Consider the following 16782-nt stretch of genomic DNA (forward strand, 5'->3'; position numbering starts at 1 on the left):
TGTGTAGGGCAGCTTTAGGGCCCCAGGCTCTGGGGAGAGACAGAGCTGGAGAGGGAGGGGGTCAGAAGGTTCAAGAGCGCCTGGGGCATGGGCTGAGCCAGGCCACCCTGGCCAGCCAGCAAACCACTCACCAGTTACTATCTCAGGGCCAGGGAAGCCGGCAGGCAGGAAGGGCAAGAACGCACTCCAATGGTAAGTAAAAAAAAAAAAAAAAAAAACAAGTTGCTAAAGGTCTTTTTTTTGTCGTTTACCGTCACCTCTGGAAGATTCCAAAGTTTGACAGGCTGAAACGACATTTCTATAAAATAGACTTCTGTAGAGATAGTCTAGAGACCTGAGCCATGGCTGCCGGGTGAAGCCCAAATCTGGCCCAATCGAGCAGGGGCAGGAGCTCCAGAGTCATCGTGCTCGTGGCAGCCTACCCTCCACACCGTGGCCGTGCTGTTTCTGCCACAGATGTCCCTGACCCACCTGATTCCTACCCTCCTGCTCTTGCATTCACTGCCTTCCTGAGGCTGGAGTTAGGGTAGCGATTCTCAGCAGGGGGCCATCCTACGTGCATGCACCCCCCCTCCCCCGCACCCCCCTCCCCCGGAAGTGATCTGGCAATGTTTGAAGACATCTGTGGCTGTCACAACAAAGGGCGGGGAGATGCTACCAGCCGCCAGTGGGGAGAGGCCCAGGAGCTGCTGAGCATCCTGCAAGGCCCAGGACAGCCCCCGATGCAGCCTTCATAGGGCCCCGGGTGGGGTCCGCAGGAGCGGGGGGAGCTCATCGGATGCACCAGTTCCTGGCATGTGGCTGCAGAGGACCTGGGCTCCCCAGGGGAGTGGTGACACTCCGGCCAACCATGCGATCAGTCACCAACTCAGTGCCAGGGAAGCCCTGGGGCAGGAAAGGTGAGCCCGTACTTGTCAGCTTCCCTTCCCACCACAGGGGCAAACCTAACTGCGGGGTAGGACTGGGCCAGCGGGCTCCCCTGGGCGAGGGGGGCTGGAAAAACTCTGTGGGTGACAGTGGTGATGGCTGATAGCTGTACAACAGGGTGAATGCTCTTCTCACCATTTAACTGCATGCTTCAACTAGTTCAGAAGGGAAATCTTATGTCATGTACACAAAACAGAACAAACCAACCAAAAACCCCTTAGCCCTCCCCTTGGCCTGGGAGTCCTGAGATCAGAGACACTCCTCGCTGTGTACTCCAAGCGGTGTGTAGCCTTGGGCATGGGGGTTTGTCTGGATGAGGGCCTACACACTGCCTCGACGTGTAGAGGAAAAGCCATAAACAACAATTTTAGGACTAATAAGTCCAGTCACTGTGTGGATTAGTAAAGTTCACCTATGTCCCACATGGGGTCCTCAGAACCTGCGCGGTAGTACTCAGGTCCCACTGTAGAAATAGAGGTGTGGGAAGAATGGGTGCTTCTTCTGGGACCACACGGCCAGGATTCAGATCCAGTTCTCTGACCCCAGAACCCATAACCTTTCCCCTGTGTAAGCACCACGTGGTGACGTCCAGGGGAACTGTGGCCATAGCTCCGTCGTGGGCCAGCAGGCAGCATGGGAACACATGGTTTTCCCGAGTGCCGGTGAGCTAGTCTCCCGTCCTTGCCAAACCCTGCCTTGTCCTGCTGGCTTCCCCTACCCTGAAGGCCTTCGTGCTAGAGTATTAAGCCCCACAGCTCTGGGATGCAAGGATGCTCCATACCCCTTATCTGAGCAAGACTGAAGGGACAAGAGGCAGCTTGTCCAAGCCACTTGCCTAATAACCACAAGAAGAAGAATATGGGATTCTCCCCTTGCTGCTGATTACTAACCATTCCCAAGAGGCAGGTGGCCGTGCCCTCTCCTGGGATGGGGGAGAGCTGCTGGGCAGCCCTGTGCCACCTACAGTTTTAGCTCGGTCAGCCTTGCTCAGAGGGGCCAGTGTGGTGAGCCCCCAGGTCCAGGCATCCCAGCAGGTGACTAAGCCCCAGGCATCTCATCTGAGAACGAGTAGTAACTTGACCCGTCCAGCCTGGGCTCGGCTCACTGAATGCCCAGTACATGGGGGAGCTAGAGGGGAGAAGGTCCTCACCCCACAGGATCCCAGTCCTGCAGTTTGAGAAATGCCTTTCTAGGCAGAAGACCAAACAGTAGCAAGCAGGCCGCAATGCAACCCAGTCATCCCCACCAAACCCCAAAGCTGAGAATCAGCTACTCGTTAACAAATGTAGGAGAACAAAACCTCCCAGCCCAGGGCCACCCTCGGAAGAAAAGCTTTAAATCTCAACCCGGCCTATTCCTAGAGGTAGCTCCAACACACAGAATGGGGGTGTGTGTGCGCGTGTGTGTGCGTCTCAGGCTGGGGTAGGGGATCCCTCTGCTGGAGCCAAGGCAAGCCCAGGATGGACTCAGAGGCTTCCTGGTTCTATTCTGGGCCAGCCTTGACTTGCTGGGGTCCTTGGGCAAGCCGTTTCCTGTTGTTCAGGCTGGTTTCCGTGGGTGGGAGAGGCTACACTGCCTCCAGGGTCTGGGAGGGAGAGATTTAAACACCCTGCGGCCACTAGGGCTTAAAACCCTCAGGGCTCCACACCTTTGGCTTGACAACTTACTCCAGCCACAGCGGAATGCAACCTTATTCAATGAGATCATGGCAGTTATCAAATTTTCCCCAAAAGTATCTGTCAAAAATTGCCGTTAACTATTTTAATTCAGGAACACTAAATGCCCTTTTACCAACAAAGATACTAAAAAACAGTTTGTGGCTGAGGAACTTCCTTTCCATGGTTTAAAAAAAAAAAAAAGGGAAGTGAAAGCAACAAGGCTGGGCCTTTCCCATCCGTCCCAGCTGTGGCTCAGGCCCCACGCCCTCTAGGAACTCTCCAGTGGGTCCTCGGCCCAAGGCTCGGGCATGGGACAGGTCCTTCCTCTCCTCAACCATTAGTAGCCTGCGCCATGCAAACACTCCCCCCACCAGACAGCACAGGACCTCGCACCCAGTGGTCCTCACGTCTTGTTTGTACACTCTAGATTTGAAACAAAGTGCAGCAAGTGCCAAAGTATGATTTGCCATTCACCATGACCCACCAGAGTTTCAGGGCTCGGGACATGCCTGTTGAGTCACTTACCAGACTCCCAGAGGACGTGGCCAGTGGGGCTGGGGGCCTGTGCACTTTTAGGACTTCTCCATAATCCACAACATCAAAGTTACTCTTCCAGACCATCACCTGCGGAGAGCAACAAGCACAGAGACATCACACCAGCCCTACTTCATGGAAGAAATGAGCCCAGAGGTGACCCCACCCCCCACCCCAGCCAAAGTTGCAAGACAGTCCCCACCTGACAGCCCAGCTCAACTCTGGGACCTGCCCCACCTCCCAAACTTTTCCGACCACCGTGTAGGCTCACTGTGTGCTGTCCCTAGGCCTTTGCCCTTTGCCGCCCCTTTCTGGAGTGTCCCAGCATCAGTGTCGCTAGCTGCTTGTGCTAAAGTGTCTGCTTCAGCAGCATCTTCTGAGAGACTGTCCTGGTCTCCTGCTAATTTTTATCACAGCCCTCTAGTGATTTCTTTCATAGCATCAGACTCAACAATTATTCAATTTCTCTGTCTCTCGTCCTCGTTTATTGTCCCTCTCCCCACCAAACAGAAGCTCCCAAGGGCCGCGGCCTGGCCTTAAGTTACAGCAGACCACTGTGGTTAAATTCCTGGGTCCACCCTTTACTGTGTGGCTCCAGGCAAGGCACTCAACCTCTCTGAGCCTCCGGTTCCTCATCCGCGAAGAGGGGATGATGTTACTTCCAACCTCACAGGAGACAGCTCGGCAGACACTGGTAGCCAGGGAGCCGTGGGTAACACACCCATCACTCCCCGCTCCGCTTGAAGGAGTGTTGCCTCTTGAGGCTCCCCCAGCAAAAGGCTGGAAAATGGCCCTGCAGGGGAGCAAGAGAGCTCCTGCTAGAAGGTGTCAGCCCCAGGTGGCTGCCCTGCACCAGGGTCACTTACAATGTGTCAGGAGCTACGGAGTGTGGCTGGTGCTCAGCGGAGGCCCCAGAGAGTCCCGAAGCCTCGTCAGATGCGAGCTCACCACACCTGAGAGGCCTCCCTGCTTGCGAAGCAGCCACGAGCCTGGTTCTGTGGGAGGCCGCACCCCACTCCCAGGGCAGCCCACCGCTTACTGCCCCCTGACTGACAGGCACTGAGGCCTTTGTTCCTCCTCCTGTTTACAAACAGAATTAGCACCCCTCCCACCCTGTTTGTAGGGCCCAGTGTAATCGCACTGGTCCAGCTGCTGACTACACTCCCGGGAGGGGGGACAGATTCGCATGTCTCTCTGCAAAGGCTCTTGGGAGTTGACTTTCAGAAAGCAGCCAGGGAGCTGCTCACAGGGATGGCCTGAGGAGGGGCCAGAGTGGGCAGAAGCCCTACTTTCTACTAGGCTGCCTCTTGTACCCTGTGACTTTCTTTTACCAGGACTATTTATAGTGTGACTTTACTGTACGACTTTTCCCTTGTTTAAGCAATGAGCCAGGCCTCCACACTCGGGGACAGCTCAGGGGTCCCCTGGGCCTTCTTCCTCCCTTGTTTGATTAGCACAGGAGCTGGTGCTGGGACGGGAAGACGCCCACGGCCTCTTATCCAGGCCATGCCACAAAAGCCTCCAACCACCTTCTGCTTTCCTAGCAGACACTCAACCTGAATCTGTCCATGGGGTTGGGGGGGCTCACTGGGAGGCCAATGGGACTTTCCTGGGCTGAGCAGTCAGAGCTGTGAGGCCCAGCCCCAAGCGAAGGAACATTCTGGGCTGGAGGCACCAGGGCTGACAGGCAGAAAGCCTCGGCACAAAGGGTGACAAAATGGGACAGGACCTCCTTACACGTGTCTTCCCCCTGCAACCAAACAGTTTGAAAACGGGGCCCCTCAAAGAGCTCTTAAGTGGAGCACCCTGGGTCTGAGCACCTCAGCCCAAGTTTTAGCCTTCATGGTCACTCAAAGCCACCAAGGAAGCTGGCAAGAACTGGCCCATCCTCAAAGTGCCTTGACCTCCTGTTCCCTTCTGTAAGTATCAGCCAACGTTGCTCACACCGTTCTTTACTTACTTGTTCATCAGAACCTCCAGAAGCAAAATACTCCCCTGTTCTTGAAAAGGCAACAGTGGTGGCGGGGCCCTATCAGAACAAACAAAAAAGAACAAACACCAAAGGTCACTCTAGCTTCTAAAAGCACAGGAAGAAAACCAGCTCATGAACAAGAGCAGCGGGAGGACCTAGGGCTGGGCCTCATGGAGCTCCTAGTCCTCCCCAAGCTTTCGCAGAGGCACCTGTCGAAGCTCAGCCTCAAGCATCAAGGCTGAGTCCTCTGTTCCCAAGCACCGCTGACAGCACAAAGGCCAGGCCACAGGGTTGTGGTGGGCAGGGAGGAGTGAGCAGCACAGTGCACACTGACAGTTCTGCTGGGTTGACATCACTGTCCCCGCTTCCCAAGGGTGAGCTGGAGGTCAGAGAGGTGCCCTGACTCATCCCGGGCCTAGCACCGGCTCCAGAACCTGGTCCTCCTGGCCTGGGGCCGTGCTTCTCCCCCACACTGCCCTAAAGCCGAGCAGAGAAGTGCATGGCCCAAACTGGAGCCAATGAGCAGAAGCAGGGTGCTGTCAGAGAGTCCAGGGGACACAGGAGGGCAGAGCAGGGCAGGAAGGGGGCTGGGGAAGGGATTATCAAATGTGCCTGAGCACAGGAGTGACAAGATACATCCCCCTAATGTGCATCACCTGCCTTATGTTAGGACCCTGGGGGGAGAAAGGCCCACTCTGGCTTTCCGGGGCTGAAGGTCTGGATGACTGTGGGAAGGGGGATGCCAGACCAGTGCAGGCAGCGCTTGGAGGGCCCAGGAGCACATCCAGGCTTGGAGGAGCAGGGCGTGATCTCCTGGGAAAGATGGAAGGCTCTTTCCCACACGCCTGCCATCCACAGCAGAAAGATGCCCGAAGCAAGTCTGTTTACACAACACAGTGAACCAATCCCTCCTAGCCAAACAGTCCTTCTGCTAGTACCTGGCATACCTCAAGCAAAACTAGAAAAAAGAGCTTCTCTCCTAACTGATGACGGCATGGCCTCTGTCACAAAGGCCATCTCTGTTCTTCCAGACCAGAGCAGGGAGCAGCAAGAGACCCAGCTGCCCAAATGGGTGCCTCTGGCCATGAGGAACACTGGGATGCACCTTCCACTTGATACCAGAAAAGACCAGACAAGTTATGGGCTAAAACAGGAATCTGTGGTCACAGAACAAGACAAGCTTCTGCCTGCCCAGAAAGGACAAGCAAGCGGAAAGCCACCCCCCTGGGCCCAAGCATCCTCAGCAGGACAGAACATTCTTCCACTTCCTGAATCTACCCATGGCTCCTCCTCTCCAAGATGCCCATAATGAGGATGCTGAGGAAGAAAGTAGTATGAGGCCATTTAACACTGCTGTGCACTAACCCACTTAATCTTCGGAGGATGGTTTGCATGCTGATCCCTCCCTACAGGTGACATGTCCCAGAAGGGAGACCCAGGTCTGAAAGGTCCTGCCCCTTCCCCCTGCGCCTCTCCCTGCCTTCTCTCACAGGTGGGACTCCAAGCGCCCTGGGGATCAATGCAGCCCTAGAGCCCAATCCAGCCAGGAGCATGGATCAATGGCCATCCAGTAGGACAAAGGAGATCCATCTTTATGACTGGGAATGATGTCAATGGCATCAGTTGAGTGCAAAATGCCAGTTGCAAGGAATCATGGGCTGCCAGTGCGGGGCTGAGTGCATGGGGTGGGGGGGGAGCTCGAGCATCCCCGAGATACTCTTTCAGGGTGACAACCCCCAAGGGTGAACAGGACTTCTGGGGTGGTGGGGGGAGAAAATTTCAGATGACTCTTACTTGATTCTTGGAAATCCTGTAATTTCCCAAACTTTGAATTCTTAAACAATGAGTATGTGGCGTTGCTATGTTAATATAAAAACAAAACAACAAAACTATTTTCATTCTGAGGAAAAACAAAGAGGGGAGAGGGAAAAGAGAAGGAAACCAGGGCACGGGAGTGTCAAAGGAGCTGGGCTCTTTGCCTGCCTGGAACTCAAGGAGGAATAGCCAGTTTCCACAAGGTCACAGCAACTAAGGAACCAAACAAATACTCATCAGTCTCCTTTCCTGCTGTCACTCAACCACCAGATGCCAAGTTGGGGACAAGATGCCGGAGGCCAGCAGTAGCAGCACCCCTGAAGAAGGCAGCCGGCAGCCTGTGGCTTGGTGGGAGGCTGGGACCAGAGAGCAGGTGCTAGAGGTTTCCCCAGAGTCCAAATGCCCAGACACTCCGGGGCTGGTGCCTGCAGCAGGCAAGCAGTAAGGCGGCAGGACCCCAGTCCTCCCCGGTAATGCCCATTTACCCAGAAGATGCTTGGCTCCTGTACCTTGCTGTTCCCAGAGGGAACACCCTTCCACGGAGGCTCTCGCCTGTTTGAGGCCCACAAAGAGAGCTCTGCTGTGGGCCAGAGCCAGCAGGGACTGGAAGGCAGCCCGGGCTTCTCCACCACTGACAACCATCCCACCCCTTCCAGGGCCCACACAACCCCCGTCCCCACCGACCTCACCAGACCCCCCCGCCCTGCACCGCTTCCGGCCCTCACTGGTGCTCCAGCCCCATCAGCCTGCTCACTGCTCCTCACCACAAGCTCCAGAGGGTCTCATCTTGCTTCAGGATCTTTCGTTGACTTTCAGCATTGAGCTCTTGATTTGATTTTTTCCAATCTTTCTCACAGTTTTGAATCAACTCATTTAAGGCTACACGTGTGCCTCCGATTTACTACTTTAGCTACACCCCCAAAGTTTACAACATGCAATACTCTCACTGGCAGCCACCTCCAGACGGTGTTTCCACTGATTCTCTTTCAGCCCAGCAATCATTTAGGCAGGCATTCTAGCTTCCAAACCACCATGGCTTGGGGCGGGGTGGGGGGGTCCCTTTTATCACTGACAACGATCTCGGTGCATTAGTTCACTGGCTCGGGCCAGGGATGTCACCGAGTGGTCTCTGCACCCAGGCAAGAGGGGCCTCTGCAGTGACTCCCGGCGTGACTCTGAGCTCTTGGCTGAGACTTCAGCAGTGTGCTCTGATTTCCTGAGGTGCCCACCTGCCTGACGTCCTGGTCCCCATTCGCCTGCAGGCCACATCTGCTGGCAGAGACCCCTCACAGGGTCCAACCAGATCCTTCCCTCCCTCTCCAGATCTGGCCAGTCAGGCTTCAGTGAGATGATTCTGCTCGGTCGTCACAAGCACAGGACACAGCCTGGCCTCCCACCCAGTCACTTTAACACATACTGTCTCTGCCTTGACAACCTCCAAACCCAAGAGACCCACAAAATCTGCTTTCTTTGCTCTCGCATGGCAAAGCATCAAGCATCAATCAAGAAAGTTTAAGGAAAAAAAAAAAAAGGCAAAACAAAGGAACCCACAGTGTTTAGATCCCATAGGTCCTGCTGATTTTCCCTCTCCAGCCCTTGTAGCTTGTCCAGGCCCTTCCGCTATCCTCATACCCTTCCACCTGACTCCCCAAGACCCCTGTGCACTTGAAACTTTGACCACGGTGCCCACAACAGCTATGCTGCCAAAGACCCAGCACAGTACCCCACCCACCACCACCTTCCAAGGCTTCTGAAATGTTTTTCACTGGCCGCCAGCAAACAAACAGGAATGTCACACCATATGTCTCAAGTCAGAGGTAAAAATGTGACCATCCAACAAAGATATGGAGACCAGGGAGGCCTGAGAAGCCCCTGGCGTGGGAGCTCTGGTCTCTGATGCGCCCAGGCTGCTCCTTCCACAACCCCCACAGCAGGGACGCTCCTGCGCTCGCTCGCCGGCACCTGCCGTGGCTGACTCTTCTGTATGAGTAGTGACCCTGTGGACAAGGAGTGGCCTCTGGGAGGAGCTGGGGGTCAGGAATGCTGAGGCTCTCTCCTGACCTTGGCCAAGGATGCGAGTTCCCAATCCTCAACCCTGGGCTGGTGGCAGGGAACAGAAGGCCAGGCTGACCTCTCGGCTTACACAAGTTGAAGTAAATGAGCTGTTCTCCCTCTTGATGTGCTCTCACCCTTCCCCGGAGGTGCCCAACTTCCAAACCGGGTCTGAGCCTCCCAGGCATAAAAGTAATTCTCCAAAGTGAAATGATTACACCAGGCCGCAGAGCACTGGAAGAAACAAAGGGGGCAGGGCACTTTCTGAGAGCTTCCTTCCACCTGGAGCTGCCTGAGGGGCAGCCCACGTGCTCCACGCCACTCTGTCATGCTGCCCCCTCTCCTCCTCAACCCTGCACCCCCCCCTTAATGCCACTTCCCCAGCCCCAGCCTCGGTTCTGGCATGGCCCAAGCTCCCAGTGACCTTGGTGGACCCCATACCCTGAGCCTGTGATTTCACATGCACCAAGCCTTGGAGCACAGCCCCAGGTGTGGACAGCAGCCCTGGGTTGGGGTTCTAGGCCCTCGAGCCAGCCGGGGTGCACGGAACCACGTGCCCAGTGGTCCCCGTGCAGCTCAGTCACTCCGCAGCAGCACGAACGCCAACTGCCTAGCCAGAAACGCCAGATTTAACTCCCACCCACGTCCCGCCCACCATCCTCTCCCAAATAGCTCTGGGGACTTAAACCAAATGAGCATGGCTCAAGATTATGTTTCAGAAAATACAGAAAAATAAATCTGCATTTCTAGCACACTGCTCCCACACTTGCCACACGGAGCTATGGGGGCCTTGCGCGGGGCATGGGGCTGCAGTACAACAGCTGTGTTCAGTGGGAAAGCTCTTCCTTCTCTTGCTCTCCCCTGCTGCAAGGTGAGGGGTGCCAGAGGAGACCCCTGTATGCTGACATCCCGAAGTCTGCACTGGGTCCAACAAGAAGCAGGGACCCCTCTTCCTTCTGCTTAACTGTCATGGCCGTGGCTGACCCTAGAGTGAGACCCTCCAGAGCCTCCGAGAGGGCAATGGCACCCGGCCAGCCTCCTGCTAATATACCTGGCCCAGCCTCCGGGAGGCAGGCCCTAGAAAAGACAGCCTGATGGGCGGGACTACTAAAGGGCCCGGCAGGCAGACCTATGGACCAAGGCACTAACAGGCCACACCTACTCAGAGCAACCGGCCAGGACCAGTGCACTGAGGCAAAAAGCGGGCGCAAGGACAGGTATCAGGAGCTGTGTGGCCAAAGAGAAGCCAAAGCAAGAGGGTGTTTTAGGGGAGATGAGGATGAGCCCAAACAAAACGAAGAGCTAGATAAACCCCTGAAAGACCCTGTGGGTGATGGAGGGAAGGGAAACAGGCACTCCCCAGCCCCGAGAGGGCAGGGCTCGTGGCTATGGGCCTGGCCCATCAGAGACCCCTACTAGGGACTCCTTTTCCTACAGAGGAATGCCCACGCGGGCTGCCAGAACCGTGCCCATAACACAAACGTTCAATGGCCTTTTAACGAGCGCTCACCTAGAGCAGCCTGGGATCTTTCCTAAGAGCTAAAGTGGAAAAGGACCAGTATCTGTAAAGACCTACCGTGCCAGGTGCTGGGGAGTGTAGACACGTGCTCCCCTGTTAGGAGGCAGACGCAGCAGTTCTTACAAATAAGGAAGAGCTCAAGGTCCTGCCCAATGTCCCAGGTTAAGAGGCGAAGCTGGAATGGTCTGACCTTGAGAGCCTTCTTCCCGCCCCCTGAGGCTCAGGCTTGTCGGCTGAACTAGGTGGGAGAGGAGCCGTGGCTTTTCGAAACCAGAAACAGGTGGGTACAAGCTGTTTGTTCCTGGAGATATTGGGGTATTTCCTTAAAAAAGCTGGGCACCATCACCCGCCAGACAAGGCTGTGCCCGACCCCCCAGAATGGCTCCTAGCAAAGGAGACTGGTGCAGGCTCTTTACTAGCTCAGTCCGCTGAGAGAAACTGCCCTGGTATTCCTGGGGACAAAGGTGGAGGAAAGAAGGCAATGTGCCCCATCCAGGCTGCCAGTGCCCTCCCTACTGCGTCCACCCTCCACCTGGGGTGGGCAGATTGGCTGAGGTAGAGGGCTCCCCTCAGCCTGTCCCACCAGCTGCCTCCTCACTGCCGAGAGCCCTCACAGCTGGAGCAGCAGAGCTGCTGAGGGCCTGGGGCCTCCGGGCTGCAGAGAGCAAAGGGCCTGTCCAGCTCTCGGCCCAGCACCCAGTGCTCAATCACTCGAAGACACTCATGTGGCAGCAGCCTCTGAAGAGCCCCCACGGGCCCTAGCAGCAGCTAAGGAACCATTCCTGGGGGACAGCCGAAGTGGCATTGAGCTCCCATGGGGCAGAAGCCTCTCTCAGTCCCCGGCTACCTCCCCTGAATGAGCCTTCGAAGCTCAGAGTCCCAGGGCCAGGACTGCAGGAGAGAAACACCAGAATCCTTGAGGACCACAATGAACTTAGGATTGACATCCACCCCTAACCCCACAAAAGGAGCCAGCTTCACATGGGCCGATGGGCGCTATGGCCGACTGTGTGCTAGACAGCAACCAGCAAACTGCTGCTGTGGCCAGACTCCTGGGCTGACGAGCTGCCCTCAGTGCAGCGTGGGAGACCCGGGCTGTCTCAGGTGATCCTGACCTTAGTTTTGGCACTTGACAAGCACCTCCATCCCGGTGCCCTTGTGCCTTTAGGAGACCATGAAATGGCCTATCAGACTTCTGGCCTCAACCCAGATCAGAGTGTCAGCCCCACAGCACTGCCTGCCCTGAGCCTCCTTCTCCTTCCTGACCCCCCCTCACTGTTCCCCCAAAGGGGCTGGCTCAGGCCTGGCCCTCACATGGGGACAGAGGGACACTTCCCTGGCATACACCCAGAGCGCCCTCCCAGCCAAGGACTGCCTCCCGCCGGCCTCAGCCCCCTGCAGCTGGCTCCTTTCGGCAGGCCTGACCCTGAGCCTGGGCTGTCCCTTCTCGCAGGTGTGGAACTAGAAGCATGAGGAGGTGCGTTCCACTTGGCAGAACAACTCGCTAGCCTTCCCTCCCACAACTCTTCCCTCCCATGCCTGGGGACTGTCCCAAGGAGGGCTGCCAAGTCCAAACCTAAGTTTCACGGGGTTCCCTCCTGCTGGACCAGAATGAGGTCACGCCGCAGGCAAGGCTGGAACACAAGCGGTCACAAAGCCTGCTGGTCTCCTACACCGACCGGGAATCGCAAAACAAGAGCGAAATCACAACTCGACAGCTAAAAGCCAGACGTGTGAGGCAAGTGAGTAGGGTGGGAACCGCGGAGACCTGCACGCCAGTCGTCGCCCTGCCACCTGAAGCTGTGTGAAACCCCTACAGTTCCCAACCGCTCCCTGGGCCTCCGCTGCCCCCACCAGGATCGGAAGGACTTCCGCCACCTTCACCTGCAGGACAGAAGCCCAAGGCACCGACGATCCACTCGGGAGCCCAGGGGCTGCTCAGTCCCATGCTTCAGGAAGTGGCTGGTGGTACCTGGGCCTGATGAGGCACTCAGCCACCTCCTGGAACAGAACGTGAATGCTCAAGTCCCCGAAGAGTCCAGGTGCACAGCTCCCCGGAGAGACGGACCAGGGAGCGGACTGCACAAGCAGGGAGCCCAAGAGGACAGCACGCCCGCACAGGGCTGTGTGAACTGCCAACTGTCCCTCAGCCTAGTTCCACATCTCCAGGTTCCACAACCAACAAACCACTGCGCGGTTTCCCTTGTTCCCTGTGTCACCTCTCCAGGAGAACGTCAACAGGCTTCCTTTACGTGCTCAATGCTGTGCCTGAACACAGCACTGGCATTCTAGACACCACATTTAAGGCTTATTAGGCTGAGAAGTGAGTCAACAGTTTAAAAGAGAACCCTCACACACTCTCACACACACACACACAAATGCACACACACACATCCCAAAAGCCCTAGGTGATCACTTGGTATGCCTCTGTTTGTGTGATGTTTCTGGATATTGCTTTTTCTTTCTGTGGGGAGTTGGAGGGGAGAGCACAATTCATGTGGTTTTAAAATATCCTCCTGGTTATTGAAGAGCCCAAACCGGTTACACATGAGTCTGAACAACCGATTTGCCAAAGGGCAGACAGGGTGGCTTCCCAGCAGTCACCCAGAGGCCAGATACTACACCTAGATGGGCCGGCCGCTGCAGGGAGGGGACCACCGGTCCTGCACTCCAGACATGTGACAGGGAGCACAAGTGGTCACCATGGGCTGAGGGGAGCAGGCAGCCTTCCAAATCCCAAGAGAGCAGAAGAGAAGGCCCACACTCCCCGCCCCCTCCCCAAGCCATGGCCAATGGTCCCCACATGGCCGACTCAGAGGGCAGGAGAAACCAGAGCCCCAGCCTGGACGCCTCACACCTTGTTGCCGGCACGAGATGCATGAGCACAGCAGGCCTCCCTCAGCCCTCAACAGTCCACCCCCGCTCTCCTCTTTGCCTGCCTCTCTCTCACAAGTGGAGAAGGGGATGAACTGAAAGAAAGCTCTGGTCTCCGCACTCCCTGCCCCCTTTGGTGGTGGCAGTTATGTCCCAACTGGAGACATTCCAATGACTGTTCTGCTCAGCCACACTTCCTGACTAGGCGCTGGAAGCGGCCCACCTTCCCATGGCCTGCCCACAGGGGCTAGTGCTGGTCAGTGGCCGCCCACGGAGTCCAGGCCACTGGCTACACTGGCAAAAGTCACTCCGAGAGAAGGTCTCTGCTCCCTCCATTCAATTCCAGGAATTCGCAAACGCACACGCACACACACACACACACATACATGAAGATCTCCTCCCTTAGCACCTGCCTGAGAGACACCTGTGGTTTCTGTCTCCAAAGACACTGTGTCTGGAGAACCCCCAGGAGACCCCCATTCAGGGCAGGGATTCCAGGCCTCTACTCAAATGTTGGACCCAAGGGACACTGGAGGTCACTGAGGGACAGATTCCATGCAGCCCCGTGGGGGAAGTGTGACCATGTCCAGATGCCTCTCCCACCCTCAAAGTTAACCCGTGGACTCCCTTCTCAGCTATGGTACCAGCCCCAGCACTTCTGCGAGAGGTCATAGGTCCTGTGAGGGGTGAACCTGTTTCTGCATCTTACCCCACTGCCCAGGCTGTGAGGGGACCACAGAAACCATCCCCAGCGGGGGTGCCAAGGGAAGGGCCACTCCCTAGACCCACATGGGCCTCGAGACGGCACCTCCACCTCCCTCCACATCACCGAGCGCCAGGCTGATGCCCTCACCTGATGCCCGTGGAGTGTGTAGAGCAGCCGGCCCTCCATGAGGTCCAGAATCTTCAGGGTCGAGTCGCTGGAGGCGGTGAGCAGGTAGTTTCCAGACGGGTGGAAGGAGAGGGCATTCACCGCTGCGCTGTGCACTAGAGGGGGGACGTCAGTCAGGCGCTGGCAAGAGGCCCGGGGATGCAGCCGGAGCCTGAAGATGGGCGACTGGGGCCAGCCGAGGCTTGGCTCGGGGCCAGGCCAGGGTGGCCACAGCTCTGATGACAAGGGGAGCCCCACAACAGCCTCTGGGAGAGGTAGAGGACTTGTCCGTGCCCTTGTCACATGGGCTCCCGCCTGCCCTGTGTCTCCTGATGCCTGTCCTCAGCGCATGGAGCGGTCGAGCTGGAGCAGAACGGAGTGCTCAAACGTAGCGTCCACTCTGTCTCTCTGACCACTACTTAGGGGAAACCGAATGGGGGATCGGGGCAGGCAGGCAGATGGTGAGATGCACACTCCGGAGCCAGTCAGGCCTGGCTTCCGATCCGGCCTCCCCACTGTCCCTCACCATAGGACCCTGAGCAAGCACCCTGACATGCTATGTCCGCTTCTCCTACTCTACCTCAGCACCCACGGGTTGGGGCGCAGTGGGAAGGGGCCTACCATTGGCCTCTGTCCCTGATGGGTCTCTCTGCTGCCCTGGCTGTCACCCAAAGCTTCCAGGTCCTGCCACTTTACCCACTCCATAGCTCCCCTTCATCCGTGTGACTCTTTCCCCCAGTGGCCCGGCCTGAGCTCCCCCATCCCAGGGACCCTCACTCTGCGCAATCTAGCCACCCCGGCCCGTCAGCTCCCCAGCTGTTCCACATAGAGCTGGGAGACTCTTGCCCATCTCCAGCCCCGACCTTGCAGCTCACTGCTCAGTCACCTCCTCCAGGAAGCCTCCCGATCTCATCAGAGCCACCCCCTTGAATTGTCCCCCCGAAGCACCACGAGGCTCCAGTGGGTGCACTCTTCACCGCAGTCTTTCAAGTTTCGGTGTAGCTCTTTGACTCGAGGCCAGGTCCCCCATGAGAATATGTGCTCTACCAGGCAGGGGCTGTGTCAGGTCCTGGCCTCCCGGCTCAGCGCCTGACACTGAGCAGGACTCAGAAAGCGGCCGGTGAGCTGGACCCAGGCAGGCCATGTGGGGACGACAACGTGACACCGGCTACCTTACACCTTCTTAAAGAAGTTGCTTTAAGAAGACCTCAGTGCCTTCATCCATGGGCCAGGTCGGGGACACCAGTGAGGGTGAGATAACTGTGGCCTGCCGAATCAGAACTGCTACAAACAGAAAGACAAATTCTAAAACAAGCCCCTCAGCCTGGCCCTGGGAGGTTGCAACAACCACCGTTAGGCCAGAAACACACCCACCACAGGTCGGCCATCCACAGAGCCCACAGGGGTACAGGGAGCCCCCCCAGACACCAGCCCAGCTAATGTGCCAGCATGCCTGGGGAGTGTGGGTACAAGCTCCCAAGCACACTTAAAGGAGACAGCCAGGGCTTTACATAACACAGTGTTTCCGTCTGAGTACTCTCCAGGCACCAGAGCTCTGCAAGCCAGCCTGCAGAGGCACTGACAGGGGTTCCACAGAAACAGAGGACAGAGCCCTCAGCCCGCCGCATTCCCCACACTCGAGGCTGTCGGGGGTGGGCGAGGTCAGGGTTCTCAGTGTTTGCCAAGACTTGGGGCATGGAGAGCCAGAGAATTCAGCCACAGCTGACCCCAGCAGGAACTGAACAGGCAGGAGCCAACCACAAGCAGAAGCAGAAAGAACGTTCGTAACAGAATGTGACTGCCAGTACCCACATGTGGAAGGGGACACGCACATGCAGAGGGAAGTGGACAGAAGCCCCAAATAGAGACCTTCTATAGAGTCCTCCGGAGAGGACTGGAATATGGCACTTCTCATTTTTATTCTGTATACTTCCAATTTTTTTTTTAATTTGAGAGAGAGCGAGAGCACATGTGTGTGCAAAGCAGGGCGGGAAGGCAGGCGGAGAGAGAGAAGCAGGCTGCCCACCAAGCAGGGAGACCAGTGTGGGGCTCGACCCCAGGACCCCAGGATCATGACCGGAGCTGAAGGCAGACACTTAACCGACTGAGCCATCCAGGTATCCCAGATTTTTTTTTTAACCATCAGAATACAGTCACTGTGATTACACAACTGGGTGAATGATAAAAAGTGAATCTTTCCCTCCCCGCAAAGAGTGAGTCATGCCCAGGGAGGCAGGAGCCCAGTCTGGCTCAGCACCCTCCCACCAGCCCTCTAGGTCGGGTGTCTACAAGCTAAGAGCTAGGGCCCTGTGCTCCCGAGTGGCCACTGATGCTCGCCAGATTGCTGCCTCACGCTGGTAGTGAAGTGGGGTGGGAGGAGGGGAGCCCCGCCACCCTTAACCCCTCAGCCCCCCAGCGGGACAGCTCTGCGAGGCAGCCTGCCCCACCTCTATGTCCCCAGGACCCCTTCAAATGCTGCTCCTGGCCCGTCTACCTCCCTGCGCCTGGAGAAGGACACGCTATTCTCATTTCTGTGGCCCATGGCAGCCTGTCCTGGAAT

At 56.9% G+C, this 16782-nt stretch overlaps 1 protein-coding gene across 5 annotated transcripts in view; it reads right to left on the minus strand.

Annotated features, from left to right (window-relative positions):
• POC1A (POC1 centriolar protein A) overlaps positions 1–16782 on the minus strand; it is a 69077-nt gene that overhangs the window by 39652 nt on the left and 12643 nt on the right. For all 5 annotated transcript variants that reach the window (XM_032321382.1, XM_032321377.1, XM_032321409.1 and 2 more), the window contains exons 7-9: positions 14205–14338; positions 5080–5148; positions 3111–3209 (exon numbers count right to left, since the gene is read on the minus strand). In XM_032321382.1, the coding sequence (XP_032177273.1) occupies positions 3111–3209; positions 5080–5148; positions 14205–14338 (302 nt within the window). The remainder of the gene's footprint in view (positions 1–3110; positions 3210–5079; positions 5149–14204; positions 14339–16782) is intronic.

This window comes from Mustela erminea, chromosome 1, assembly GCF_009829155.1.
Source record: "Mustela erminea isolate mMusErm1 chromosome 1, mMusErm1.Pri, whole genome shotgun sequence".
In the NCBI taxonomy this organism is placed as follows: domain Eukaryota; kingdom Metazoa; phylum Chordata; class Mammalia; order Carnivora; family Mustelidae; genus Mustela; species Mustela erminea.